The sequence below is a fragment of the Chiloscyllium plagiosum genome, unplaced genomic scaffold (genome assembly GCF_037043375.1).
Source record: "Chiloscyllium plagiosum isolate Xiang-an unplaced genomic scaffold, Cpla_swu_hap1 HiC_scaffold_19, whole genome shotgun sequence".
Classification (NCBI taxonomy): domain Eukaryota; kingdom Metazoa; phylum Chordata; class Chondrichthyes; order Orectolobiformes; family Hemiscylliidae; genus Chiloscyllium; species Chiloscyllium plagiosum.
Genome location: NW_028270157.1, coordinates 15563160 through 15590971, shown reverse-complemented (window position 1 = coordinate 15590971; position 27812 = coordinate 15563160). Strand labels below are relative to the sequence as shown.

Below are 27812 nucleotides of genomic sequence, written 5' to 3'. Positions count from 1 at the left end.
CCCCAAGGGATCCTTCCATATCCGCCACAAATTCACCTGCACCTCCACACACATCATTTATTGCATCCGCTGCACCCGATGTGGCCTCCTCTATATTGGGGAGACAGGCCGCCTACTTGCGGAACTTTTCAGAGAACACCTCTGGGACACCCGGACCAACCAACCCAACCACCCCGTGGCTCAATACTCAACTCCCCCTCCCACTCCACCAAGGACATGCAGGTCCTTGGACTCCTCCATCGCCAGACCATAGCAACATGACGGTTAGAGGAAGAGCGCCTCATCTTCCGCCTAGGAACCCTCCAACCACAAGGGATGAACTCCGACTTCTCCAGTTTCCTCATTTCCCCTCCCCCCACCTTGTCTCAGTCAAATCCCTCGAACTCAGCACCACCTTCCTAACCTGCAATCTTCTTCCTGACCTCTCCGCCCCTATCCCCACTCCGGCCTATCACCCTCACCTTGACCTCCTTCCACCTATCGCATTTCCAATGCCCCTCCCCCAAGTCCCCCCTCCCTATCTTTTATCTTAGCCTGCTGGACACACTTTCGTCATTCCTGAAGAAGGGCTCATGCCCGAAACATCGATTCTCCTGCTCCTTGGATGCTGCCTGACCTGTGCTTTTCCAGCAACACATTTTCAGCACTATTAAACTCCCTCAGCCTCAGCTTCGGTGTGAGCTGTCTATGTTAACTTTTTTTAAACTCTGGATTTACTTCCTAAGCATCAATAGCAAAGATATGCCAAACACCTTCAAATTTTGGGCGGCACGGTAGCACAGTTGGGTGGCACGGTAGCACAGTGGTTAGCACTGCTGCTTCACAGCGCCAGAGACCCGGGTTCAATTCCCGCCTCAGGCGACTCTCTGTGTGGAGTTTGCACATTCTCCCCGTGTCTGCGTGGGTTTCCTCCGGGTGCTCCGGTTTCCTCCCACAATCCAAAAATGTGCAGGGGTTAGGTGAATTGGCCATGCTAAATTGCCCGTAGTGTTAGGTGAAGGGGTAAATGTCGGAGAATGGGTCTGGGTGGGTTACGCTTCGGCGGGTCGGTGTGGACTTGTTGGGCCGAAGGGCCTGTTTCCACACTGTAAGTAATCTAATCTAAAAAAAAAATTATCCTCATTCTCAAATAGAGTCTCAGCCACCTAATATTCTCTTTCATTAATGCCGTGACCTCTGGTGATGAACTTTGTTAGCCATTATTCTGGTCACTATGCATGATGGAAAAATATTCTGAACCTATTCTGCAATTATTCCATCTCCTTTTAGCCTCAAGTGGACTTTCTATTGCCATAGGCAAGGTTGTAACCTTCACTCCTGAATCATTCCCAAAGGGTAAATCAACTCTGTCTGCAAATAATTACTTAAAATAAATATAGAATTCCTACAGTGTAGAAGCAGGCCATTAAGCCCATCAAGTCCACACCAACCCTCCAAAGAGCTTCCCATCCAGGCGCATTCCCCCACCCTATCCCTGTAACCCCACAATTACCATGGCCAATCCACCTAACCTGCACATCTTTGGACTGTGGGAGGAAACCGAAGCATCCAAAGGAAACCCACACAGATACGAGAAGAAGGTCAACTGCCTGTGTGGAGTTTGTACAAAGGGTAGAATGGAACCCAGGTCCCTGGTACTATGAGATAGCAGTGCTAATCACTGAGCCACCATGCTGCCCTTACTTAACTAATTCAATTACTACTAGACTGGACAAAAATTCACAATGCACACTTTGTACAAAGTGACATTAATACAAGACAGAAGGAGAAATAAATATTTTATATATGTATTTTTGTATAGTGTGAGCAAGGGTACAAGTTAGCAGGAAGAAAGTGAAATATAAAAACTTTGTAAAATAGAACAAGCTGTAAGAGTCCAGTTGAAGACAAAAAAGCAGGTTGATCCCATGAGGGCAGATCTCCTCACCTGTGTGATATTTGAAGAAAGGACATTCTGTAATACACCTTCAAATTTGCAAAGTTTTGGTAATGTCAAGAGAATAAAATTAATATTTCCATTTCAGCATATGAACTGGTTGTTGCTACTGTGCAGAGAATGTCTGCTTTCTTGAAATTCCAGGGAGTGTTTCAAGCCTAAATTGCAATTTGAGCCAATTAACTAATAAGAATTCTTAATTCTATCTCATAAATGTAATAATCACATTTTTAAAACCATTGGCTTTTGGGTCATTTGCTTGATTTTCAAATAGTAGGCTGCAAATGCAAGAATGAAACAAGTGGATTATCTAGAATTTGAGGAGGAATTGGACATTACATGGTAGTTTAACATCACGTCATAGATTATCAATTCTCAAACTGAGTTTATGTTGGATCATGTATTTACTTATATTGGTTACATTTGGAGTGAGACTGTGTTTAATGTTAAGTCTTCAAAAATGTGCAATTTAACGTGTCACAAGGGCGCATACCCTTCACCTACTACTTCAATTACTTAACCGTAGATAGTTGGTTCTACATGTTTTACTACCTTCGGTATGATCTAATTAAATCAAAACTGCAATTCTGATCTCTCTGCTATAGGAAAGATGTTATGAAACTTCAAAGGGTTCAGAAAAGATTTCCAAGGATGTTGCCAGAGTTAGAGGGTTTAAGCTAGAAGGAGAGGCAGAATAGGCTGGGGCAGCTTTCCCTGGAGTGATGGAGGCTGAGGGAGTGACTTTATAGAGATTTATTAAATCATGAGGGGCATGGATAGGGTAGATAGTGAAGGTCTTTTCCCTGGGGTGGGAGAGTGCAAAACTAGAGGGCATAGTTTTAAGGTTAGAGGGAGAAGATTTAAAAGAGATCTAAGGGGCAGCTTTTTCATGTAGAGAGTGGTGCATGTATGGAATGAGCTGCCAGAGGAAATGGTGGAGGCTGATATAATTACAGCATTTAAAAGGCATCTGGATGGGTATATGAATAGAAAGAGTTTAGAGGGATATGGACCGAATGCTGGCAAATGGAACTCAATTTCTCTAGAATATCTGGTCAAGTTGGACCGAAAAGTCTGCTTCCGTGCTGTCCAACTCTATGACTTTGTTTTGGCACACCACTGTCGTCTTTGTTTAAGGATTTAGTATCTAATTCTAAAGTTTGCTGCAAAAGTAAGTATATTATCAAACTTCATTTGGATTTATTCAATTTATTTGTTCCCTAAAAATTTTGATTTTCTGAAGCAGCCTATGTCATTGGGTTGATTTTCCCCATTTCTAATCTTTGTAACTATGTAGATAAATCCCAGGGGACACATAGTTGACATGCAATCATCTGATCCTCCAGTAGTGGACACTGGAATCGACTTTCTCTCTAAACACAAGGTGAGCTTGTCATATAATATGACTATTTCATATCTTAAAGGGAAAATAAATCAGGTTCAAATGTTGTTACTACTTATGAAAATTATGATTTGGAGGTGCTGTTGTTGGACTGGGGTGGACAAAGTTAAAAATCACACAACACCAGGTTATAGTCCAACAGGTTTATTTAGAAACACTGGCTTTTGAGGCATTGCCTCTTCAGGTGGTTGTGGGACATGATCATACGACAGAATTTATAGCAAAAGGGTTACAGTGTCATAGAGTTGTAATAAAATATTAAACAACTTTAGGTAAAAATCTCATAACACCGGGTTATAGTTCTCAAACAAATTTAGATCAAGTCTTTCATCTTTTAGAATGATATATGGCGGTTTAGGTTCTTTAATATGTAAATCCCAGAATTATATTGTGCGATTTTCATTTCTCAATTTTCATTCTCCTCCTTTGCACCACTCCACCACCCCCAGACATCAACATAAAATACCATTTCTGAGCTATTCTCACTTCTGACGAATGGTCAGTAGACTCAAAAGCATTACTACTTTCTTTGTTCTTTCTACAAATGCTGCGGGAACTGCCAGGTTTCTCCAACACTTCATTTATGTGCACGCACTCGATGTCTGTTTCAACTTAACAAAACCGGTGGCAGATATTAAAAACCCAAAAAACTGCGGATGCTGTAAATCAGAAATAAAAACAGAAATTGCTGGAAAAGCTCAACAGGTCTGGCAGCATCTGTGAAGAGAAATGAGTTAACATTTTGGGTTGAGTGACCCTTCCTCAGAACTCAATCAGGTGACTGATATTTGCTGGTTCAATTCTCAGGGCTTTCCTATTTGAAATCTAAACGCAGCTTGGCAGATAAGTCAATCATCATTAAATATGGTCTTCTCTGTGACAACATCTTTGCTAATCAGAATCCACAAGCAAACCAATCAGTATTCTCCTCTCATGTAGTGTTAATGTTGACTTTCTCTCCATTGGTTTTGAATTGACCTAATGAGCGCAGGCTGAAAAGCTTCAACAAAATGTCCTTTCTCAACAATACACAGTACTGTTAGGAAGAACTTGTTATCTATTGTAATACCACAACTTTCCCTGCAGAGGGCAATATTTGTGTCCATTTTGAAAACTACTTTGTGGATAGCTGGATTTGAGTACTTTTTTATTCACTCGTGGGACGTGAAGATCACCTTCATTTATTACCCATCCCTTGAGAAGGTAGTGGTGAGCTCCGTTCTTGAACTGCTGCAGTCCATGTGATGTAGGTCGATCTACAGTGCACTTAGGGATGGAATTCCAGCATTTTAACCCAGCAACAGTGATAGATTTCAAAGTCAGAAAGTGAATGGTTTGGAAGAGAACTTACAGACAGTGGTGATCCCAATACATGCTGCCCACGTCCTTCTAGATGTAAGTGGTTGTGGGTTTGAAAGGTACTGTCCAAGAATATCTGTGGCGCATCTTGTAAATAGTATACATTGCTGCTACTGAGTGTCAGTGATGGAGTAAGTGGCTGCTTTATGGATGTGGTACCAATCAAGTGGGAGACTTTGCCCTGGATGATGTTAAGCCTCCTAAGTGTTGTTGGAGCTGCACTTTTCCAGATAAGTGGGGGGAGTATTCCGTCTCACTCCTGGATCGTGGTCAGGCTTTGGGCATTCGAGAGGTGAGTTACCTGCAGTATTTCTTAGCCTCTGACCTGCTCTTGTCGTGGGTAAGTCCATTTGAGGTCTGGTCAATGGTAACCCCCAGGATGTTGATAATTGGGAGCAAGGAGGGAGGGGATTCAGTGATTGTAACATCATTGAATCTTATGGGGTAATGATTATATTGTCTATCTCCTACTGCAGATGGCAATTTCCAGGCATATACAGTATGTGCTGCTGAGACTACGTTGTAATATTTCAGTTATACTGTAGATGGTGCTGTTGGACTGCAAACCACATTGATCCCAACACAGTACTTCAATGTGTCACACATAAATTTAAGTTTTGAAGTTGCAACTGCTCCTTGCTTAGCTTAATTTTCCTAACTTGGGCTAATATCTTAATGCCCAGCAGTTGATTTGCACTCCACATAATACTGCATGAATGTATAATTTCATTAGGTTTGCAATAAACAACAGCAGCAGGGCATGTGATTTATTATCCTGTCTCCATGTTTGGTAAACCTATTTAGAGCATTGTTATCATTGAGCAGGGTAATGAAAAAGCCAAGTGCAGAAATTGATACATAAATCAGACAAGTGTAAACATTTACTCAGAAAAGACAGAAGCATAAATATTCTGCCTTAACGATGTGTGGAAAGAAATTAGAAAAAAAAACAAAGAGAAATGGATTTTCAAGTGCTGCAAATGAAAATCTGCCTTTATTGGTGACAATTTTTCCAATGTACATTACACCATCACAACTGCGGTAGTATCCATTGCCAGTCATTATTTATATATTAGGTGAATCAATATTTTTGGCATTTAACCAATCCCTAGATGCTTGTCCTAACTTGGGTTTAATAATTGGACATAAACTATGGTGCATGGATGATGATGATGATGTCTGAGAACTAGGTTCAAATTCAGTATGTTAGCATAGAAGTTATGTGGGTAATGGGGATGGAGTATAATTGTAGGGAAGTCTTACTAAAATTATACAGATCTAGATCCATATTTTGCTCCCTTTACTGAAGGAAAGATATACTGGCTTTGTAAGCAATCCAGAGTAGGTTCACTAGATGGTTTCCAGGAATGGAGGGATTTTTCTCTTGAGTAGAGTTTAAGTAGTGTGTATACTCATTGGAGTTAAGAAGAATGAGAGGTGACCCACTGAAACATAAAATGTTTTGAGGTCTTGACAGGGTAGATATGAAGAGATTGTTTTCCCTTGACATCTACGACCAGAGGACATAATCTGAGAATAAAACGTCAACCATTTAAGACTGAGGAAGAATTTCTCCTCTGGTTTGTAAATCTGTAGAACCCTTTACTGCAAAGAGCTGGGTCTAAGTGTTTTTAAGGTAGCCAGATTTTCTTTTTAAATCAGTAAGGAAATTAAGGAGCTGAAGATTCAGATCATCTATGATCTTTTGTACAACTCATCTGTGCCAACCAGACATCCCAATCTGACTAAATCCAATTTGCCAGCAATTGACCCATATCCCTTACTCCTTGGATGCTGTCTGACCTGTGTTTTTCCAGCAACACATTCCCAACCCATATCCCTTTAAATCCTTCCTATTCATATACCCATCCAAGTGCATTTTATTTGTTGTAATTGTACCTGCCTCCACCACTTCCTATGGCAACTTGTTCCATACATGCACCACCATATGCATGAAAAAGTTACCCCCCAGTCCTTTTTAAATTTCTATTTCTCTCGCCCCTCCAAAACCTATGCCCTCTAGTTTTGGATTCCCCCACCCTAGGAAAAATACCTTGGCAATTTACCCTATCCATGCCTCTTGTGATTTTATAAATTTCAGGAAGGTCACTCCTCCACCTCCGACACTCAAGGGGGGGGAAATGTCCCAGCCCATTCAACTGGTCCCTATAACTCAAACCCATCAGCCTCGGCAACAGTTGAATGACAGCATATTCAGTAGCTGAACGCCCTATTTCTGTTCCTGCATTTTGTAATCTTATGGAAGTAGATGCTTTGAAAACCTGTACAAGTCTGAGGAAGAAAATTCTTTGAATGTGAATCTACAAGCCAAAGTTATTCATCCAAAAGGCAAAGCAGTTAATAATTGAGCGAAAGTGGGAAAAGTGTGAATGTGATATAAGGACTGCTGGTCCAAGAAATGGAAAGCGTTCCCAATCCTTTGTCAGAGTTGTTAACCATTTATTGTCGAAGGAAAAAGTAAAGAGTATTTAGCACCAAAATTAGTATATGACCTTGGAACTGATTCTCTGGAGCAAAACCTGTTTCATTCCACAGTACTGAGGTTGCTCACTTGAATGAGTAGAATAGGGGAAATTCATAAGTTTTTATTATCTGTAAACCTTGCAAAAATACCTTCAGTTCCTTTGTCAAGATTTGTTAAAGCAGATTACGAATAGAAGGCTTTTTTAGTATGCTTGCCTTTATTGGTCAGTGCAGTGAATATAGGAGTTAGGACTTCATGTTGCAGCTTTGCAGGAAATTGTTTAGGCCACTATTGGAATACTACATTCAATTCTGGTCACCCTGCTACAGGATTCATGCTGTGAAACTTGAAAGAGTTTGGAAAAGATTTACAAGGATGTTATCCAGGGTTGGAGGGATTAAGCGATAGGGAAAGGTGAATAAGGTGGGCTATTTTCCCTGGAGCTTTGGAGGCTGAGGGTGACCTTTTATAGAGGTTTACAAATGATGAGGGGTGTAGATAGGGTGAATAGCCAAGATCTTTTCCCCAGGGTAGCAGAGTCCAAAACCAGAGGGCATAGGTTTAAGGTGAGAGAGGAAAGATTTAAAAGGGACCTGAGGGACAACTTTTTCATCTGGAGGGTGGTGCGTGTATGCAATGAACTGCCAGAGGAAGTGGCGGAGGCTGGTACAATTACAACATTTAAAAGGCATCTGGATGGATACATACCTAGGAAGAGTTTGGAGGGATATGAGCCAAATGCAGGCAAATAGGACTAAGGTTAGGATATCTGGTCAGCATGAATGAATTGGACAGAAGGGTCTTTTTCCATGCTGTATGACTGAGACTTTGGGATGTGATCCCAAAACTGACCCCTATGGAACTCAACTAGTTGCCATTCTGCTATCCTGAAAATGACCCTTTTAAATCCAGTCAGTCAGTCCTCGATCCATGACAGTACCTTGCCCTAACACCATGGACTCTTATCTTATTTAGCAGCCTCCTGTGTGACAACTTGTCAAAGGCTTTCTGGAAATCGAAATCGATTGTGTCCACTAGCTTTCCTTTGTCTAACTTGTTGCCTCCTCAAAGAATTCGAACAGATTTGTCAGGTATGACGTCCCCTTAATAAGCTGTGCTGACTCAACCCTATTTTACCATGCACTTTTGAGTACTCTGCAATCTCATCCTTCATGATGGATTCTAAAATCTTACCAATGACAGAGATCAGGCTAATCCATCCATAATTTCCCATCTTCTGTGTACTTAAGCAAAGGTGTTACATTTTAGGAGCAAATTACTGTAGATACTGGAATCTGTACTGAAAACAAAAATGCTGGAAATCACAGCAGGTCAGGCAGCATCAATGAAGAGAGAGCAAGCTAATGTTTCGAGTCTAGATGATTTCATCAGAGCTGACGTGAAGTCAGTTCTGCTTGGGTACCTTCCCATGTAACAGTTACCCCTTCCACCTCTCTGCTCCTCATCCAAGGTCCTAAACCACCTTTCCAGGCTAAGCAGAGTTTCATCCTTCCCTTCAACCTGGTGTATTGCATTCGCTGCACACAATGTGGCCTACTCTACATTGGAGAAACCAAACGCAGACTGGTTAACCACTTCGCTGAACACCTCTGGTCCGTATGCAAGCAAGACCCTGACCTTCCAGTCATTTTAACACAGCGTCCTGCTCACATGTCCACTTGTCTGTCCTGGGCATTCTGTTATGGTCCAGTGAATCATAGCACAAACTGGAGGAACAATGTCTCATCTTCAAACTGGCACTTTACAACCTTCTGGACTTCAAATTGAATTCAGCATCTTCAGATTGTAAACCCACTATTCATTCCTTCTCTTTTAGCTTTACTTGTTACATTCTCTGTCAGCATGTCCTCTGAGCCCTCCCTCCAGTTCAGTGGGACTGTCTGTTCTTTAAAGTTTGGCAGTTAGACGCATTATTATTCTGCCTTTCTCACATTGCAATAACTTAATCTGCACAATCAACACCCTTTCTCCGTCAGCACTCCCACCCCACCCCACCCCACCTCACCCCAATCATTACATATGTGCTGCTTCCTCCACATTTCATGTCAGCTCTGAAGAATCATCTAGACTTGAAATGTTAGTTTGCTCTCTATCCATGGATGCTGCCTGACCCACTGTGATTTCCAGCAGTTTTTGTTTTCAGTCAAAGGTTTACATTGGCTATTAATGAGTCTTATGGGATCCTTCCTGATTCCAGTGATTCACAAAAGGTCACCACCAATGCCTCCACAATCTCCTTAACTGTTCACTTCAGAAACCTGGGGTGTAGTCCATCTGGTCCAGGTAATTTATTCCCCTTCAGACCTTCCAGCTTCCCCAATATCTTCTCCACTACATTCACCTCTGCCCCTGACTTTCTTGAAGTTCTGATATGCTGCTGGTATTTTCCACCATGAGGACTGATGCCAAGTACCTATTCAGTTCTTGTGCCTTTTCTTTATCATTTCTGCTTTTCCCACCTCACTTTCCAGTTATTCAATGTCCACTCTTGCCTCTCTTACCTTTTTATATATCTAATAAAATTCCAGCTATCACCTTTCCTCCCTTATTGTATTTTTTTAAGTAAGTCATCTGGCTTCCCACTAATCTTCACCACATTAAATGCATTTTCGTTTGTTTTTATGATGTCCTTCACTTGTCAGCCATTCTACCCTTGGTATGTTGTTTCTTCCTTGGCTTGACTTGCTGCTGTGTCTCCTGAGTTACCCCCCAAAACCCCTGCCATTGCTGCTTCACCGTCTTCCCTGTTAGCTCACTTTCCAATCAACTCTGGCCAGCTCCTCCCTCATGTCTTTGTCGTTACCTTTATTCAATGTAATAGTTACATCTATTCCAGCTTCTCCCTCTCAAACTCCACGGTGAATTTTATCACATTATGGTCACTGCCCCCGAGGGGTTCTTTTACCTTAAGCTCCTAATCCAGAATTGCCTGTTCCCTAGTGGGCTGTACTATAAACTGCTCCAAGAAAACACCTCACAGAATTCCACAAATTCCTTGTCTTGGGATCTGCTACATCCTGATTTTCCCAGTCCATCCATATATTGAAGTCCCCATGGTCATTGCAATAGCACCTTTCTTACATGTCTTTCTATCTCTTGATTTATTTTCTGCCCCACATTCTGACTACTTGTAGAGGGCCTATACATAACTTCCAACTTGGTCTTTTTCTCTTTAGTAGTTCCTTAACCCTACCCACACTGATTCTACACTTTCTGACTTTATTTTGTTTCCTGCGATTGACTTAATTTCATTTCTTACTAACAAGGAAACCCCACCCCCTTTGCCCATCTGTCTGTCTCCTTCCAGTAGGACTGTATTCTTGGATACTTAGTATCCAACCCTAACTCCCTTTGCAGCCACATCTGTGATGTCCACAACGTTGTACCCGCTGGTTTCAATCTGCAATGTAAATTCACTTACCTAATTTCATGTACTCCGCGTAAATAGTTGGGGCTCATCTGCAATGTGAACCCGGGACCCATCATATGCTACAAATCCCAAAGCGAGAATTGCACCCATAGAACAATGAGGGAATGATGTGAGCATGAGTCAATGATGTAGCACAAGCCACACGTTCACTGTCACGCTTTCTCAGAGAATTAAACTGGGGAACTTCAGATTGTGAAATGGCTGCACTGCCTGCTATACTAAGAAATCATTGTTTCTCTGCTAGCTGGAAAAGAACCGTCCAACATAATCCCTCTTGCCAACCTTTAGCCTATAGCGCTGTAGGTTGCAGCATCTCTAGTGCACATGGAAGGGCTTTTTAAGTGCGATGGAAGATTTTTGATTCTACCGTCTTTTCTTGCAGGAAGTTTCATGTCCCCACACCATCCTGTATCTGAGAGTTTCTCATCAACTTCTCTGTAAACTGTCTGTCCATTATTTCACATCTATCCGCCCAGGTTATTAAAGAATCCACTCGGCAAAAGTGAGTACTGCAGATGCTGGAGGTTAGAGTGGTGCTGGAAAAACACAGCAGGTCAGGCAGCATCCACGGAGCAGGAAAATTGACGTTTCAGGCAAAAGCCCTTCATCAGGAATGAATATTAAAGAATCCCAGTCTTTTACACAGTTTTTAAATTGTATATCTCACTTCCATCTCTTTTTAGTATCCTCTTTTCCAAAGGTAGTGTATCCAATATTTTTTTCTTATGAAGAAAATATAAATGCTTGTACTTATACAGTCATTTCACGATCACAGGATATCTCAAAGTGCTTTACAAAATGTTTTTTGAAGTGTTGTCATTATTGTAACGTAGGGAATGCAACAGCTAATTTGTACATTGCAAGCTCCCAGAAACAGCAAAATGATGTTGACCAGCTAAATATTCTCTAAGGCACCTACACCCTTGTTCTTTTTTTCCAAATTATGCTTGGGAATATTTTACATCCACCCATAGATGGGGGCTGGGTTTAATGTCTCATCCATAAGGCAACACAGTGCAACATTCCCTCAGTAGATAATGGATGGTCAGCTTTGATTTTTGTGCTCAAGTCCTGGAATGGAATTTGAACCCGGAACTTTGTGATTTAGAGTTAGGAATAGGAATGCCATCAACTCAGCTACTGCTGACACATTAGCAGTGTCCTTCTAATTTTTTGTTTGTCCTTCCTGTAATGTGGGGAATCAGAGATATAATGTAATATTCTAGCTGTGGCCTAACTAGTGTCATACAGAATTCTGGCATAACCTCCTAACTCTTATAATCAGTGACTCATATGTTAAAGGAAAAAGTTCTGTAAGGTTCCTTAAAAGTTTTATCTAATCTGACGACACACACTCTTAGAGCCTTTCATCCTCTGTTTCACATCTACTACATGCTGAATTTCGTTGACTGACTTGCCTTCTCCAAATGCATTATTGCACATGCCTCTACATTAAGTTTGATTTTCTGCTAAATTGACCAGTGCATGGTTTATTGGCTCTTCCCCTGTCTATCCACTACACAAGATTTTGTATTGTTCAGAAAAGTCTTAATCATACCCTCTCTGTTTAAGTCTAAACCAGCAGTACACCACAAAAGCAAGGAGTCTAGTGCTGAGCCCTGCAGCACCCTAATGGTTGCAACCTTCCAGTGGCCTGAATGTCTTTCAGTCATTCCTCCTAACTACCACTGAACCAACTTAGTTTTCCCTTTGAGTCCATGAGTTTTCACTTCCTGACCATTCTCCCACAAATTGGTCATCTCCTACGTTTAACTGATAAATAGGTTTTGTTGGTTGAGGGGGGGAAACAATCATGAAACCTGAAGCAATCAGTAGCTGTAATACAATTTGTGGAGCTGCACAAAGTCTCCTGGTCTCATTAAGATAAAAATAAATTTGGGGTAGTTTAAGCTCAGGCTTTTCAACATTTCCAAAACTTAAGTGATCATATTTTCAAATGTGGGACATCTAAGTCTCTGATTTCACCACATGCTGCATAATATATTGTACTTGAAAAGCATTGAACACTACCTGGGTCATTGCGAACTTTATTCACTGGTGTGAATGAACTTCATGTGAATGTGAAGTACTGTATTGAAATTGAAAGTTTTAAAATAGTTTTCTACCAGTACTGGTCTAATTAATCTCAAAGCCAGCTTTTGCTCTGCCAACATTTCACTTCTCAGAATGAATGGAAATTAGCATGCTAAAAGCTGATTGTGTAACTGCTCTCTTCTTGATTCTGAAATACTGACAATCATTAGACCCAGCGATTTAACACGTGCTTGTTGCATCCTGATCCAATTAACAAAAGACAAGTGCAACGGTCCTCTTGTCCTGCCCTTATTTAGATTCCATATGACCATGGGGTCAGCACAGTGGCTCAGTGGTTAGCACTGCTGCCTCAGTGTCAGGGACCCAGGTTTGGTTCCAGCCTTGGGCAACTGTCTGTGTTGTGTTTGCACATTCTCCCTGTGTCTGCATGGGTTTCTCCAGGTGCTCTACTTTCCTCCCACAATCCAAAAGTTTGCAGTTTGGGCAATTTGGCATGGCCAATTCACCTATAGTGTTCAGGGATGTGTAGGTCAGGTGCAAATGTAGAGTAGAAAGTGAGGTCTGCAGATGCTGGAGATCAGAGCTGAAAATGTGTTGCTGGAAAAGCGCAGCAGGTCAGGCAGCATCCAGGGAACAGGAGAATCGACGTTTCGGGCATAAGCCCTTCTTCAGGAATCATTCCTGAAGAAGGGCTTATGCCCGAAACGTCGATTCTCCTGTTCCCTGGATGCTGCCTGACCTGCTGCGCTTTTCCAGCAACACATTTTCAGCAAATGTAGAGTAATAGGGTAGAGGAATGAGCCTGGGTGGGTACTCTTCGGAGGGTCGGTGTTGTTGCGTCAAATGGCCTGTTTCCACACTGTAGGGATTCTATGATTCAGAGGTTCTCTACCTTGATCAGACACCTGTCAAAGCTCCTACCTAAGTGAACCAAAGAACACTATCCCACAGAAAAGAGAATCGAATGTTGCAAGACACTGTAGAACAAAAATAGTCTGTTTTTTCCACCATAAACTTCCATAATTCTGTTTTGTATGGCTGGTGCCTTATTTTCATAATGGATTATGCAGTTGGGTGACAAGTGAACCCATTTCAAAAGATAGTCTACTATATGGGCAAGTTGGACTAATGAACAGAGTGGCTACTCTTCAAAATCTATATCTGACTCCACGATTTGTCCTTCCAACCATAAATAAAAAGTTTTGTTCTGAAAGATGTCTCCAGCAAGGGACTATACAGCTTGGATCACAGTTAAAGCATGTACTGCAAGGAAGGCATTCCTGTAGGTCAGGCATAATCTGTGACTGTCCAACAGTTGTCTGGAAGGAAGAGTTCGGTGGAGCTAACCCCATCTTGTAAATTGATAAGTTTGCAACCATATATTTATTTTTACAGGCATCTTGTACACCTCGGTTCTGGTAGTTGGAAGAACATCTGTCATAATCTTTAATTCATGCTTGGAGATCAGTCAGCTCTACCTCCTCTAGTGGAATGATGCAAATTTAAAAGACAAGTGAAAGGAACAGAATTAGTGTTGGGGCAGATGACTAATTAAATAATTCAACACTTTGAGTCCACTTCCAGCAAAGAGTTTATTGAAGTTACACTGATGGGAAGAAATCTCCGGGGTTCCAGAAGTTTCTTCCCTGAACAGAAGAAAGACAAACTTTTCATCTGTTTTCAGCCATCTTTGACTATTATAAATCAATCATATTACTAATTGGTCACCTATATAGCCAATCAAGTTAATCATGTGACTGCATGATCTGTGATAGGCAAACTTATGAAGCACCCTCAGTCTTCCATGATTTCATGATGTTTACCAGACAGCCTTATCTCTATCCTTGGGGTTTCACAGTGCATCTTATTCAGCCACGTTCTAATACTGCTAACTTCTGCTTCTGTAATTCAATTCTCCCAGCGAACAGTGTGAGGGCCTTTCCTTACTGTTTCAAGCTGTCTGTCTAAAGTTATTGAATTAAGTCCCTGACTGTTTACTGTATTTTAAAAGATTATATGTGTTTATGTATATTCCAAATCAGTACTATGATGATCTGGGAATCTTAACAGACCCTTTTATCCTGTGATGCATCTCATTATTTAAATCAGCTATGGAATTCTTCTATCAGCACACTCAAGGTGTCTTTATCCACCTGTTTCTGTATAAAGAATTGCAGCTGTATGTTTGCAACAGCATCCTTTGTGTAATCATTGTAAGACCGTTTGTGTGCTATTGTAATCTTGTTACCTTGGATGTATTCTGTTTACAAATATTACTTTACTATTACACGAAACAAGCTCCTGCTTCAGCTAAAAAATATCTTCTCCGCTATTTATTTTAACTAAAACTTGCAGCCAGCCATTTTCATGTCACCTTCAGCAGGGAATCCCCAATAATTGAGAATCAAGCTAGTTATTTGTAAACATTCTTTTGTCTCATCGAGTCATACAGGCAAAAGTAAGGACTGCAGATGCTGGAAACCAGGGGTTAGATCAGAGTGGTGCTGGAAAAGCACAGCAGGTCAGGTAGCATCAGTGGAGCAGAAAAATCGACGTTTCGGGCAAAAGCCCTTTAGTTACACCTGATGAAGGGCTTTTGCCCAATATGTCGATTTTCCTGCTCCTCTGATGCTGCCTGACCTGCTGTGCTTTTCCGGCATTACTCTGATCTAAACTCATCAAGTCATATAGCAAGGAAACAAACTTTTCAGTCCAACTCGTCCATGCCAAACCAGGTTTTCCAAACTGAACGAGTCCCACTTGTCTATTTGGCTCATACCTTTCTAAAAGTTTTCTCTTCAATGTACCTAGCCAAATGTTTGTTTAAATGTTGTAACTGTACCTGCATCTACTACTTCCTCTGGCAGTTCATTCCACATACGAACCACCCTTTGTGGGGAAAAAAAGTTGCCCCTCCAGTCCGTTTTAAGTCTTTCTCCCTTCAGCTAAAAATGTGCCCCCTAGTTTAGAATTCCTCTACTCTAGGGAAAAGACCTTTGCTATTCACCTTACCTGTGCCCTCATGACCTTATGAAGCTCTATAAGGTAACCCCTCAACCATCTACGCTCCAGTGAAATATCCAGTCTCTCTTTATAATTCAAACCCTCCAGTTCTGGCAACATCCTAGTAAATCTTTTCTGAGACCTGTCCAATTTAATAATATCTTTCCCACGGCAGGGTGACCAGACCTGTACACAGTACTCCAAAAGAGCCCTCGCCAACGTTCTGTACAACCTCAACACCAGTCCAAACTTCTATACTTAGTGGTCTGAGCAGTGAAGCAAGTGTGCTGAGCACCTTCTTAACCACCCTGGCTACCTGTGACGCAGCTTTTAAAGAACTACGTACCTGAATCTCTAGGTCTGTCTGTTTGACAACACTCCCCAGGGCCATACCATTAACTGTCGAAGAACTGCTCTTGTTCATTTTACCAAAATGCATTACCTCACATTTATCCAAGTTAAACTCCATCTGCACTCCTCAGGCCATTGCCCCAATTGATCAAGATCCCTCTGTAATCTTAGATAACGTTTTTCACTGTAGACTATGCCACCAATTTTGGGGTTGTTGACTTACTCGCCAAGCTGGTAAGTTTGTTCGCAGACATTTCGTCAGTGTTCTACAAACATCATCAGTGCGCTTTGGAGGGTTTGCGTTCTATCAAGCTTGCAATTTGTGTGTCTGGGTCTGCTGGTGTCATTTCCAGTTTTGTTTCTCGTTCTGTTTCTTAGTGATTGGTATACGGAGTCCAACTCTACATGTTTGTTCATGGAATTCCAGGCTGAGTGCCAGGCTTCCAGGAATTTCCATGCATGTCTCTGTTTGGCTTGTCTTAAAATGGATATCCAGATCCAGTCCCAGTCAAATTGGGGTCCTTCATTGTCCATGTATATGAATACAAGTGATAGCTAGTCATGTCTCTTGGCAGCTAATTGGTGTTCATGTACTTGAATACTCTGAGCAATTTTGATGTCATCTGCAAACTTACTCACCTACCTCCTGAATTCTCATCCAGATAATTTATATAAACGTAAAGCAACTGTGAACCCAGCACCAATTTCTGCAGAACACAAGTCAAAGGTCTCCTGTTCAAAAAACAACCTTCCACCACTACCCCCTCCCCCCCGTCCCCCCCCCCCCCCATCCCGTCCTGTCTCCTATTGCCAAGCCAATTTTGTATCCAATTGGTAAGCTATCCCTGAATCCCATGTGATCTAACTTTACTAATCAGTCTACCATGTCAAAGGCATTACTGAAATCCATGCCGTCACAGTCTCCCGTTCTGCCCTCAATTGTGGCTTGCATCTTCATGGATCATCTTGACTGACTATTCTGGTTGGAGGAGAAAGTGAGGTCTGCAGATGCTGGAGATCAGAGATGGAAATGTGTTGCTGGAAAAGCGCAGCAGGTCAGGCAGCATCTAGGGAACAGGAGAATCGACGTTTCTGGTTGGAGTACATGGGTATTCCTGGCTAGATTGCCCATTCCTAATTGCCAGGCAAGCAGTTAAGAATCAAGTACATTGCAGTCACATGTAGGCCAAACTGGGTAAGGATGGTTCTTTTCCTTTCCTACAAGGTATTAATGAACTAGATGGACGAAGGAGAAGATGCCAAAGTAAACATAGTCTCTTAAGGACTGGGGAAATAATAATAAGAAAATGAAAGAGGAGCTGAATAAATACATTGCATTGGTCTTCTCAATTGAGGATGCTAATATCGTTCCAAAAATATTAAATAATCAATTCCAAACTGGTTTGGGAAGTAAACACAACAACTATTGCTCAAGGGAAAAATCCTATGGAAACAAATAGGGTTGAAAAACCAACAAATCCTCTGAACGTGATGAGTTGCATCCTAGATTTTGAGGAAGTAGCTGCAGAAATAGTGTATGCACTGATAGTAATTGTCCAAGAATCCTTAGATTCTAGAAAAGGTCCTGGAGGTTTGGAACACTGCCAATGTAACATCAAATTATTAAAAAGGGAGGGAAACAAAAACAGGTAACTATAGGTCAGTTATTTTTAACATTTGTCATTGGGAAAATCTTAATAAGGGGTGCAATAGAAATGCGTCATATAATCAGAGTCAACATGGTTGCCAGAAGGAGAAACTCCTGCTGACAAAGGTATTCAAATTTGTTGAGCGAACAACAAGGATAGATAAAAAGAATGCATGTCTGGCATAAGTGCCTTGGAGGTTGCCCAACTAAACCTTCAAAGTGACTGTGATAGCAGGTGCCCATGACCTGTAATGCAGTTTGGTCATATGCAACATGGAGGTCCTTCGGAGCAATGATGAGCTGATTTCGCCAGGTCCTCACTGGTTTCTGTGTAAAGTTTTCTCAACATCTAGTGTGTTTAGTAAGATATAACTGTTAATTTACACTAATTATCAGGAATCTTACATAGTAAGATCGGAAGCTGAATGTTAATGAGGTGGGATGGCCATTAACGAGGTGCATCATAATGGGCATTTCCAGACTTCTCGTACAATTCTGCTGCAAATCCTACCATCGCCAGCATCACATGAGCCCTTACAAGATTTTGCCCATAGTCCAGCTGTTATGATGGGATTTGAGCCTGTCCCCCCAGAGCATTAGCCTGTGTCTTTAGACCTGTAACCTTACCACTATCCCCACTATAACATAAAAATATGGGAACAGTTAAAGCTGAATCTTGGAAGCCATTGAAAGCTAGCACATTGCTGAAACAAAATGAAATAAATGTAAGTCAGTATTGAAGTTGCTCACAAATCCAATGGCTTTCGTAATTCTTACCTGAAATATTCTTTCATTAAACTTAATGCATTTATTATGGGAGGAAATGTAGTTTATTTAGGAAACTTCCAGTATACAATTATTTTAGATTAAAATGTTAGCTCAAATACTATTAATGCTGGGATTGTTGAACAATTAGCATTCTCATTAAGGAGAACAGATTGTGTGTCGAAACATCAGAACTTTCTTTTGCCAAGTGGAAATAAGATAATGCTGTACATAATATGTTAAATACTGTGCTTCCTGTAAGGACTCCAAGCAGTTGCAACAGTTTCTGTTTCCATTGCATTCCATCTGACAATACCATGATGTGTAAAATATCTCTCTTCATTTGGTGACCCACCACCACTGCAGGTGGCTTCGCTGTCATCATCTATGATTTCCACAACTCTAAATGAACCAGCCTCTAAACTCCTCCTGTTGAAAGTAACAGTTCACTACATGACAGCTAGCACATGTTCCCGCCACTGCATTGCTAGATTTTCTTATCCCTGCATCATTACATCTGAGAATATGTGCATTCAGTGCGCCCAAAGTGCCAAACAATCCTCCTTTGCATGAAATTTGCAGATGTGTTAAACCTGCTGTCCACTGCAGGGTGTCCTTTGCATTTGGAATACCAAAGATTGATGAGATGACCACTTTGTCAAACATCCTGAAGCTTTCTGTCACTTGACATTTCAGACCTCTAGCCCGCTCCAACTCAGACCTCTGTTCTTAAACTTATGCACTGTTTTAGTTCAGCTTAACACAATCTCAGAGAACAGCAGTTTTCCATTTGTTTAGGTACTTTGCTCCCCTGTGATCCTGTTGATTTTAATAATTTAGACTTCAGTTATAGTTTTTCTTCAGGATATGCTTGCATTGTTGATAGCGTACTTGTATTTTCAAGGAGTGTTGCCTGTTGGAGGTGGCATAGTTGGCACTGTAGTACTCAACACCTATGAAGTGTATCTATTTGTTCTCTGGGGCTAGGATCCTGTACCTTTGCAAAATTCCCTGTTCCCATTTTCACTTGTCTTGCCTCGCAAAAGACACACATCCCACCCTAACCGCTGCAACATTACTGGTACATTCTGTGCCTCATTATTCATGTTTAATGTAACAATGCATTTATGCATTCTAAGGATCATTTTACATTCAACTATTTTCTTTCTCCCCCTCTATCTATTGTAGTGTTCCTCTCATTTCTTCCAGTTTTGGTAAAGGGTCTAGACTGGAAATCTAAATTTGCCTATTCCTCAGCAAGTTGCTAATTGATGTGCTGAATTTTTCCCATTTCTATTTCAAAATTCGTTTTTGTGCTTTTTATGTTTCTTTAATCAATGATCTCTGAAAAGTCATTCTTTTAAAATACCTAGTCAAAATGTCAGAGGCTCCAATACTGCAGCTTGTTTGGGAGTGTTTTTGTTGTGTGGAAAATATAGGGACAGCTAAAGTTTCAAGAATTATTTCTGTTCCTTCGTTTCCTGTGTTACTGGTCACCCTTGACCTCACTGCTGTGAAAGCACAAATAGCCCTCGTTGGTATCTATAATAGCAACTTGTTCCATGTGCAGATACAGAGTCAGTGTCACTGTTTCACATAATTGAAAAGGAAACATTCAAAGAATGTTCAACAAGCCATCAGCCACATAGTCTGTAGCAACTGTTCCTTCCTCTCTTCCTGTTTAAAAGTAACTTCCTTCAGGGAGAAATGCACCTCAAGGTATGTAACTGCAGAAGTTCCACAGGAAATGGTATCTCTGTGGTGCTGACAGCTAGTGTTTTTGTCACTTGGCTTGCCAGGCAGTAATGAGCTTCCTGCTGACATAAAAGATGATTTACTGATCTAAATGCCATTTCCGTGAGAAGTTTGTTATAGTTTTCCAGAGGCTACTAAAGTTAGCATCGCACAGTTGTCCAGCACATCAGTTACCAAACTGAGACTTATATTTTAAGTGCAATTAGATTTATAAAGATAGAAGTACATTCTTGGTGTTCCTTAGTAAGGCTGATCTTGATATTGCTTGTAATAAATATGACAGTTACTGAATAATGAATACCCTAGTGAAAGGTTATATTATTTTCAGTGAATCTGCACTGCAGTATTAAATGCCATGGAACAGTAGGTTTGTGGTTCGATGTATTATATCATTTGTATGAATGGTAAAAATGATTTGTAGTATCTTAAATCTTGTGCTGATGTCAGGCAGATGTTTTAAAGTGAGCATTCTGGCGTGTTTATTGGTTGGATAGACCTGATTAGAAAGCTAGATTTTGCATTTTTATCCTTTTAGTCTTCAGATCATAGCTGCTTCCTACACAACCACTGCACTACAATATAAAACTATAGTGGCAATTTTCTTACATTTCGTGACAATATGACTCTTAAACTCCCCAGCTGATAAAGCCATTATTTTGTTGGAAATATTTAAATGAGTGGTTGCAGGAATCTTAGAAAGAAGAGCAGGCGTTGATTCCATGGCTTGTAAAGCCCAGTCCACCATTCAACATGATCATGGCTGATCATTGGCCTCAAATCCACCTCTCTTTCCTACTCCCCCACTGCCACAACTTATTAGTTATAAATGTTGAACTCTGTCTTTGCAGTGAAGTTGATTTTGTTTTACTGAAAATGCATTTAACTGTATTTGGGTTGAGACTGGACAATCACAGAATTGTTACTGTGCAGAAGTAGGCCATTCAGCCCATGTTTGCACAGCTGTCCTAATGAACATGGTGACAGTGCCATCTCCCTGCCCATTCACCAAAACAGTGCACAATACTTCTATTTAAATAATCTAAAGCCCTGTTGAATGCCTCAAATGTATCTGCCTCCAGCAAACTTTTAGGCAAGTCAATGGAAGTCTGGAAACACTATTTCAACAAGGACAAGATGCATTAGGTTGCTACTACTTTAATTCCTTACTGCTCCTCAGATGCTGCCTGAACTGCTGTGCTTTTCCAGCACCACTCTAATCTAGAATCTGGTTTCCAGCATCTGCAGTCCTTACCTTGTTGATTGTAAAAGTATTTTTGAATACTTTTAATGATAGTATAATACATTGCAGCTATATCATTTAAGAAATAGTTTGTTCAATATAATTAGTTCTCAATCTAGGCTTTGTCACCAGTTTTAATCTCATGCTACATTTGATGGACAAATGAGTCGAGACTCCTAATTTGAAATGAGTCCCTGGCATAGTTGCAAGGTTTAAGATGCTCCAAATAGTTCACTATTCAAATGAAAGTGTCATGGTTTAGATTTTAAACCTACTTTTCTTTCCACAAAAAAAAGTTTGATTATATTTTGTGATACATATTCAGGAATATAAAATCTAGGAAAGGTTCCACCACCACCACCACACCCCCCCCCCCCCCCCCCCCGCGCCATGGAAGATAAAAGTGAGATTCACAGACTATTTCTGACCACATGGGCCTGGTGATGAATTAATAAAGTACAAATTTTAAAATCTTATTTGGTCTTAATGTGAGAGAAGTGCAGCTAAGTATAAAAGCTGCATGCAGCAACTTTTAGGGGCAATTGCAAAATATCTATTCATTTCTTAAATGTCCACTCAAAGTATACTTCCCCTTGTTATTTTGATCTCCTGTTGGCTAGTTAAGTAGTTCTGCAATTTATGAACATGCAAGCACATTATCCTTCCTGTTCAGTTATTTATAGTGTCACTTTTGAGAGTATTTCCTGTTGCAGTATTTCTCATCTTTGACATCCTTTATTTCTCACTGAAGGCAGTGTCTTTATCTTACCTTTTAAGTGTGATTATATTTTGAGTTAGTCATTCTCTTTAAGGAGGTTACTAGGACTTGACTAAATCTAGAAATGTATTTGTTCCCTCAAGTGAAGAGGGTATGGTACTAATTTATTTGCATGGTTCCTTTTAGAATATGAGCAAACAAAAACAGAAATTGCTGGAGAAAGTCCGGTCTGGCAGCACCTGTGGGAAGAAAGCAGAGTTAAAGTTTTGAGATAAGACCGTTCCTGAACAGTCACCAGACTCTGTCTCTGGACTGTCCTCTGTTCTTTGAGTTGCTCAGGGTAGTGTCCTAGGCCCAACTGCTGCATCAATGACCCCACCTCTCCATCATAAGGTCAGAAGTGGGGGATGTTTGCTGATGATTGCATAATATTCAGCACCATTCATGGCTCCTCAGATACTGAAAATTAGATTCCCTACAGTGTGGAAACAGGCCCTTTGGCCCAACAAATTCACACCGACCCTCCAAAGAGCAACCCACCCAGACTCATTCCCCTACGTTTACCTGACTAATGCACCTAACGGGCAATTTAGCATGGCCAATTCACCTAATCTGCATATCTTTGGACTGTGGAAGGAAACTGGAACACCAGGAGGAAACCCACGCAAACATGGGGAGAATGTGCAAATTCCACAGACAGTTCCCCAAAGTGGGTATTGAACCCGAGTCCCTGGCACTGTGAGGCAACAGTGCTAACCACTGAGCCACAGTGCCGTGAAGCTGACCATGTTTAAATGCAATGAGGTCTGTACAATTTCTAGGCTTGAGCTGATAAGTGGCAAGTAATGTTCAAACCACACAAATGCCAGATAATGACCATTCCTACTAAGAGACAATCTAACCATCACCTCACGACATTGAATGATGTTAACGTCACTGAATCCCCCACTATCAAGATCCTTGGGGGTTACCATTGACCAGAAACTCAACTGGACTCACCACATAAACGCAGTGGCTACAAGAACAGGTCAGAGGTTAGAAATAATGGAGCAAGTAGCTCACCACCTGACTCCCCAAAGACTGTCCATCATCTACAAGGCACAAGTCAGGAGTGTGATGAAATACTCCCCACTTGCTTTGATGGGTGCAGTTCCAACAATATTGAAGAAGCTTGACACCATCCAGGACAAAGCGGCTCAGTTGATTATCGCACCGCATCCACAAGCATCTACTCCCTCCATCACCAATGCTTAGTACAGCAGTGTGCACTGTCTACAAGATTCATTGTAGAAATTCACCAAAGATTCTTAGACAACACCTTACAAACCAATAACCACCACCATCCAGAAGGACAAGGGCAGCAGACACATGGGAACACCACCTGCAAGCTGACTTCCAAGCGAATCACTGCTTGGAAATATATCGGCATTCCTTCACTGTCATTGGGTCAAACTCCTGGAATTCCCTCCACAATGACATTGTGGATCAACTTGTAATATATTGACTGCAGCAGATTAACTGTGCAAATCACTACCATATCCTCAAAGGTAACTAGGGACCAGTAATGATTGCTGGCCAGCCAGTGACACCCGGATCCAGCGAGTGAATTTTTAAAAAAGGCCTGGCCATGCCATTCTAAACCTCTGAAACACATTGCCAACTTACTAAGAAATAACAGTACTTTTATTAATAAAACAAACATGTATTTATAGATGCACTCCACCTCTATCACCTAGAAGAAAAAGATCAGCAGGTTCTTGGGGGCACCACTGTCTGCATTTTCCTCTCTAAGTTGCACACCATCCTGACTTAGACATATATCACTATTCCTTCACTGCCATTGGATCACAATTGTAGGATTCTTGGCTAGCAGCATTTGCTATGTACCCTCAACCAAAGGACTCAGTAGTTCAAGAAGCCAGCTCACCACCACTTTCTCCAGGGCAGTCAGGGGTGGGCAATGCTAACTTAGCCGGCAATGCCCACATTCCCATGAACAAATAACAAAGAAGATGCAGAAGCGGAGTTGGTCTTGGCTCAGTGGTGACATTAAAGTCCCCTGAGGCAGTACTTTGATCCCATTCAGCCTTTACCAGACAGCAAAGAGGCATTCCAGTTTCTGAATACTGGGCTGACACCTAGTGCGGTGTGGTGCTGGAAGAGCACAGCAATTCAGGCAGCATCTGAGGACAGGCAAAATCGACGTTTCAGGCAAAAGCCCTTCATCAGGAATAAAGGCAGAGAGCCTGAAGCATGGAGAGAGTAGCATAGAGTACAATAGGGGAGGAGATGAAGGTGATAGGTCAGGGAAGAGAGGGTGGAGTGGATAGGTGGAAAAGAAGCTGGGCAGGTCGGACAAGTCCGGACAAGACAAGGGGACAGTGTTGAGCTGGAGGTTAGAAACTAGGATGAGATGGGGGAAGGGGAAATGAGGAAGCTGTTGAAGTCCACATTGATGCCCTGGGGTTGAAGTGTTCCGAGGCGGAAGATGAGGCGTTCTTCTTCCATGCGTCTGGTGGTGAGGGAGCGGCGGTGGAGGAGGCCCAGCACCTCCATATCCTCGGCAGAGTGGGAGGGGGAGTTGAAATGTTGGGCCACGGGGCGATTTGGTTGATTGGTGCGGGTGTCTCGGAGATGTTCCCTAAAGCGCTCTGCTAGGAGGTGCCCAGTCTCCCCGATGTAGAGGAGACCGCATCGGGAGCAACAGATACAATAAATTATATTAGTGGATGTGCAGGTAAAACTTTGATGGATGTGGAAGGCTCCTTTAGGGCCTTGGATGGAGGTGAGGAAGGAGGTGTGGGCACAGGTTCCCACACCCACCGACTCCCACAGCTACCTGGATTACACCTCTTCCCACCCTATCTCTTGCAAAAATGCCATCCCGTATTCCCAATTCCTCCGCCTCCGCCGTATCTGCTCCCAGGAGGACCAGTTCCACTATAGAACACACCAGATGGCCTTCTCTTTTAGAGACCGCAATTTCCCTTCCCACGTGGTTAAAGATGCCCTCCAACGCATCTCGTCCACATCCCGTACCTCCGCCCTCAGACCCAACCCCTCCAACCGCAACAAGGACAGAACGCCCCTGGTGCTCACCTTCCACCCTACCAACCTTTGCATAAACCAAATCATCCTCCGACATTTCCGCCACCTCCAAACAGACCCCACCACCAGGGATATATTTCCCTCCCCACCCCTCTCCGCCTTCCACAAAGACCGTTCCCTCCGTGACTACCTGGTCAGGTCCACGGCCCCCTACGATCCATCCTCCCATCCTGGCACTTGCCCCTGCCACCGCAGGAACTGTAAAACCTGTGCCCACACCTCCTTCCTCACCTCCATCCAAGGCCCTAAAGGAGCCTTCCACATCCATCAAAGTTTTACCTGCACATCCACTAATATCATTTATTGTGTCCGTTGCTCCTGATGCGGTCTCCTCTACATCGGGGAGACTGGGCGCCTCCTAGCAGAGCGCTTTAGGGAACATCTCCGAGACACCCGCACCAATCAACCACACCGCCCTGTGGCCCAACATTTCAACTCCCCCTCCCACTCTGCCGAGGATATGGAGATGCTGGGCCTCCTCCACCGCCGCTCCCTCACCACCAGACGCATGGAAGAAGAACGCCTCATCTTCCGCCTCGGAACACTTCAACTCCAGGGCATCAATGTGGACTTCAACAGCTTCCTCATTTCCCCTTCCCCCACCTCATCCTAGTTTCTAACCTCCAGCTCAACACTGTCCCCTTGTCTTGTCCGGACTTGTCCGACCTGCCCAGCTCCTTTTCCACCTATCCACTCCACCCTCTCCTCCCTGATCTATCACCTTCATCTCCTCCCCCACTGACCTATTGTACTCTATGCTACTCTCTCCCCACCCCCACCCTCCTCTAGCTTATCTCTCCACGCTTCAGGCTCTCTGCCTTTATACCTGATGAAGGACTTTTGCCCGAAACGTCGATTTTGCCTGTCCTCGGATTTTGCCTGTCCTCGGATGCTTCCTGAATTGCTGTGCTCTTCCAGCACCACTAATCCAGAATCTGGTTTCCAGCATCTGCAGTCATTGTTTTTACCTTTATCTAGTGGGTTGTACTTGCCCAATGGGAATAGAGTAACCCTGGTCGGCAGACCATGGTTACTTTGTGCTGTAATGTTTTGAAGTTGCAGTTTGAATGTGTTTATGTGAAGCTGCCATACTTAGAAGCACAAATAGGTGGAGCTGTACTAAGCAACAGAAAGCATTAAATGATTGCTTAATTTTAAAAAAAATCAATATTGTTTACTTGTATAATATTAAATCTTGGTCTGCTTTTGGCTGTATTAAGTCCCAAGAACATTATGCATGGCCAAGAACTTCTCAGGTTCACATCCTATCTGTCCAGTTGCAATAGAGTCTAGATCTATCATTGTAACTAGTCAATTTTCATGATAAGGAATACTGAGTCAGTCAATGACCAGGTTTATGGGCAAATGTAGGATTTTGTCACAGTAACAACACAAAATGATTTCAAAAATAGAAATAGCTGGAGAAACTCATCAGGTCTGACAGTCACCAGTGCCTCCAGATCATAGCATCTGTGGAGAGATAGCAGAGTCAGCATTTTGTGTCCAATGTGTCTCTTTCCAGCATCTGCAGTTCTTTGCTTTTTTGTTTACAGACTATGATTTATTAGATAAAGAAGTTGAAGAAATAGATTACTTCGTCTTTGTAGATAAGAGAATCAGCAAAATACATAGAAACAACTATTATGATATTTGTGTTATTGAATATAGCAATCTGCTGCCCTCTGCAGCTTTTTGGAACTGCACTGAATTGAAAACCCAATCATATGTTGAGGTCGTACGGAACGTTGGTGAGGCCTCTTCTGGAGTACTGTGCGCAGGTTCTGTTTGCCCTGTTATAGAAAGGATATTATTAAACTGGAGAGGGTTCCGAAAAGATGTTGCCAAAATGGAAGGTTTGAGTTACAAAAATAGATTGGAAAGATTGGGCCTTTTTTCACTGGAGTGTAGGAGGTTGAGGGGTCATCTTACTGAGGTTTATAAAATCATGAGGGGTATAGATAAGATGAATGGCCATGGTCTTTTCCCTGAGGTAGGCGAGTTCAAAACTAGGGTGTGTATTTTTAGGGTGAGAAAAGAAGGAACTCTTCTCACCTTAAAAAGAAACTTTGCTTTAATTTAGTCAAACCTGTCAGAAATAGTGCCATTTAGTTTTCATTGGGCCTAATTTGATTTGATTTGCAATTTCATGAAATATGTAAGGATTAGTGATTCACAGTGGCAATATATCTTGTCTAAGCTGCACCTTTAGAACAAGTAAAACTAGAAACCGTAAAACTGTGAAGTTCGCAGTCCAAACAGTGTTTTTCTGAATAAAATGTCAATGACTGTGCTATCTGAGTTCATTGGCTAGGCACTGAACTGTGAAGAATGGATAGTGCTTAATTATTGCTCAGAAACTCTAGCTACTGTGTCACTACCACACAGTGCGAAGAATCATTTATGCCTGACAGGAAACAATATTAATCAATTACTGACAGATGACAGTGATATCATATTTACAGAAGCTACCAGTTTAATTTCCTGCATGACATCCGGCTGGTAATACTGTGGTAATAGCTTCCTGCACTGATGCATC

General features: G+C 41.9%; 1 protein-coding gene across 4 annotated transcripts in view; it reads left to right on the top strand.

The window, feature by feature from the left end:
• poc1b (POC1 centriolar protein B) overlaps positions 1-27812 on the top strand; it is a 119751-nt gene that overhangs the window by 57285 nt on the left and 34654 nt on the right. For 2 of the 4 annotated variants that reach the window (XM_043709913.2, XM_087997048.1), the window contains exon 10: positions 3234-3320. The exons of the other annotated variants lie outside the window; for them this stretch is intronic. In XM_043709913.2, coding sequence (XP_043565848.1) covers positions 3234-3320 — 87 coding nt within the window. The remainder of the gene's footprint in view (positions 1-3233; positions 3321-27812) is intronic. 4 annotated transcript variants of the gene reach the window in all.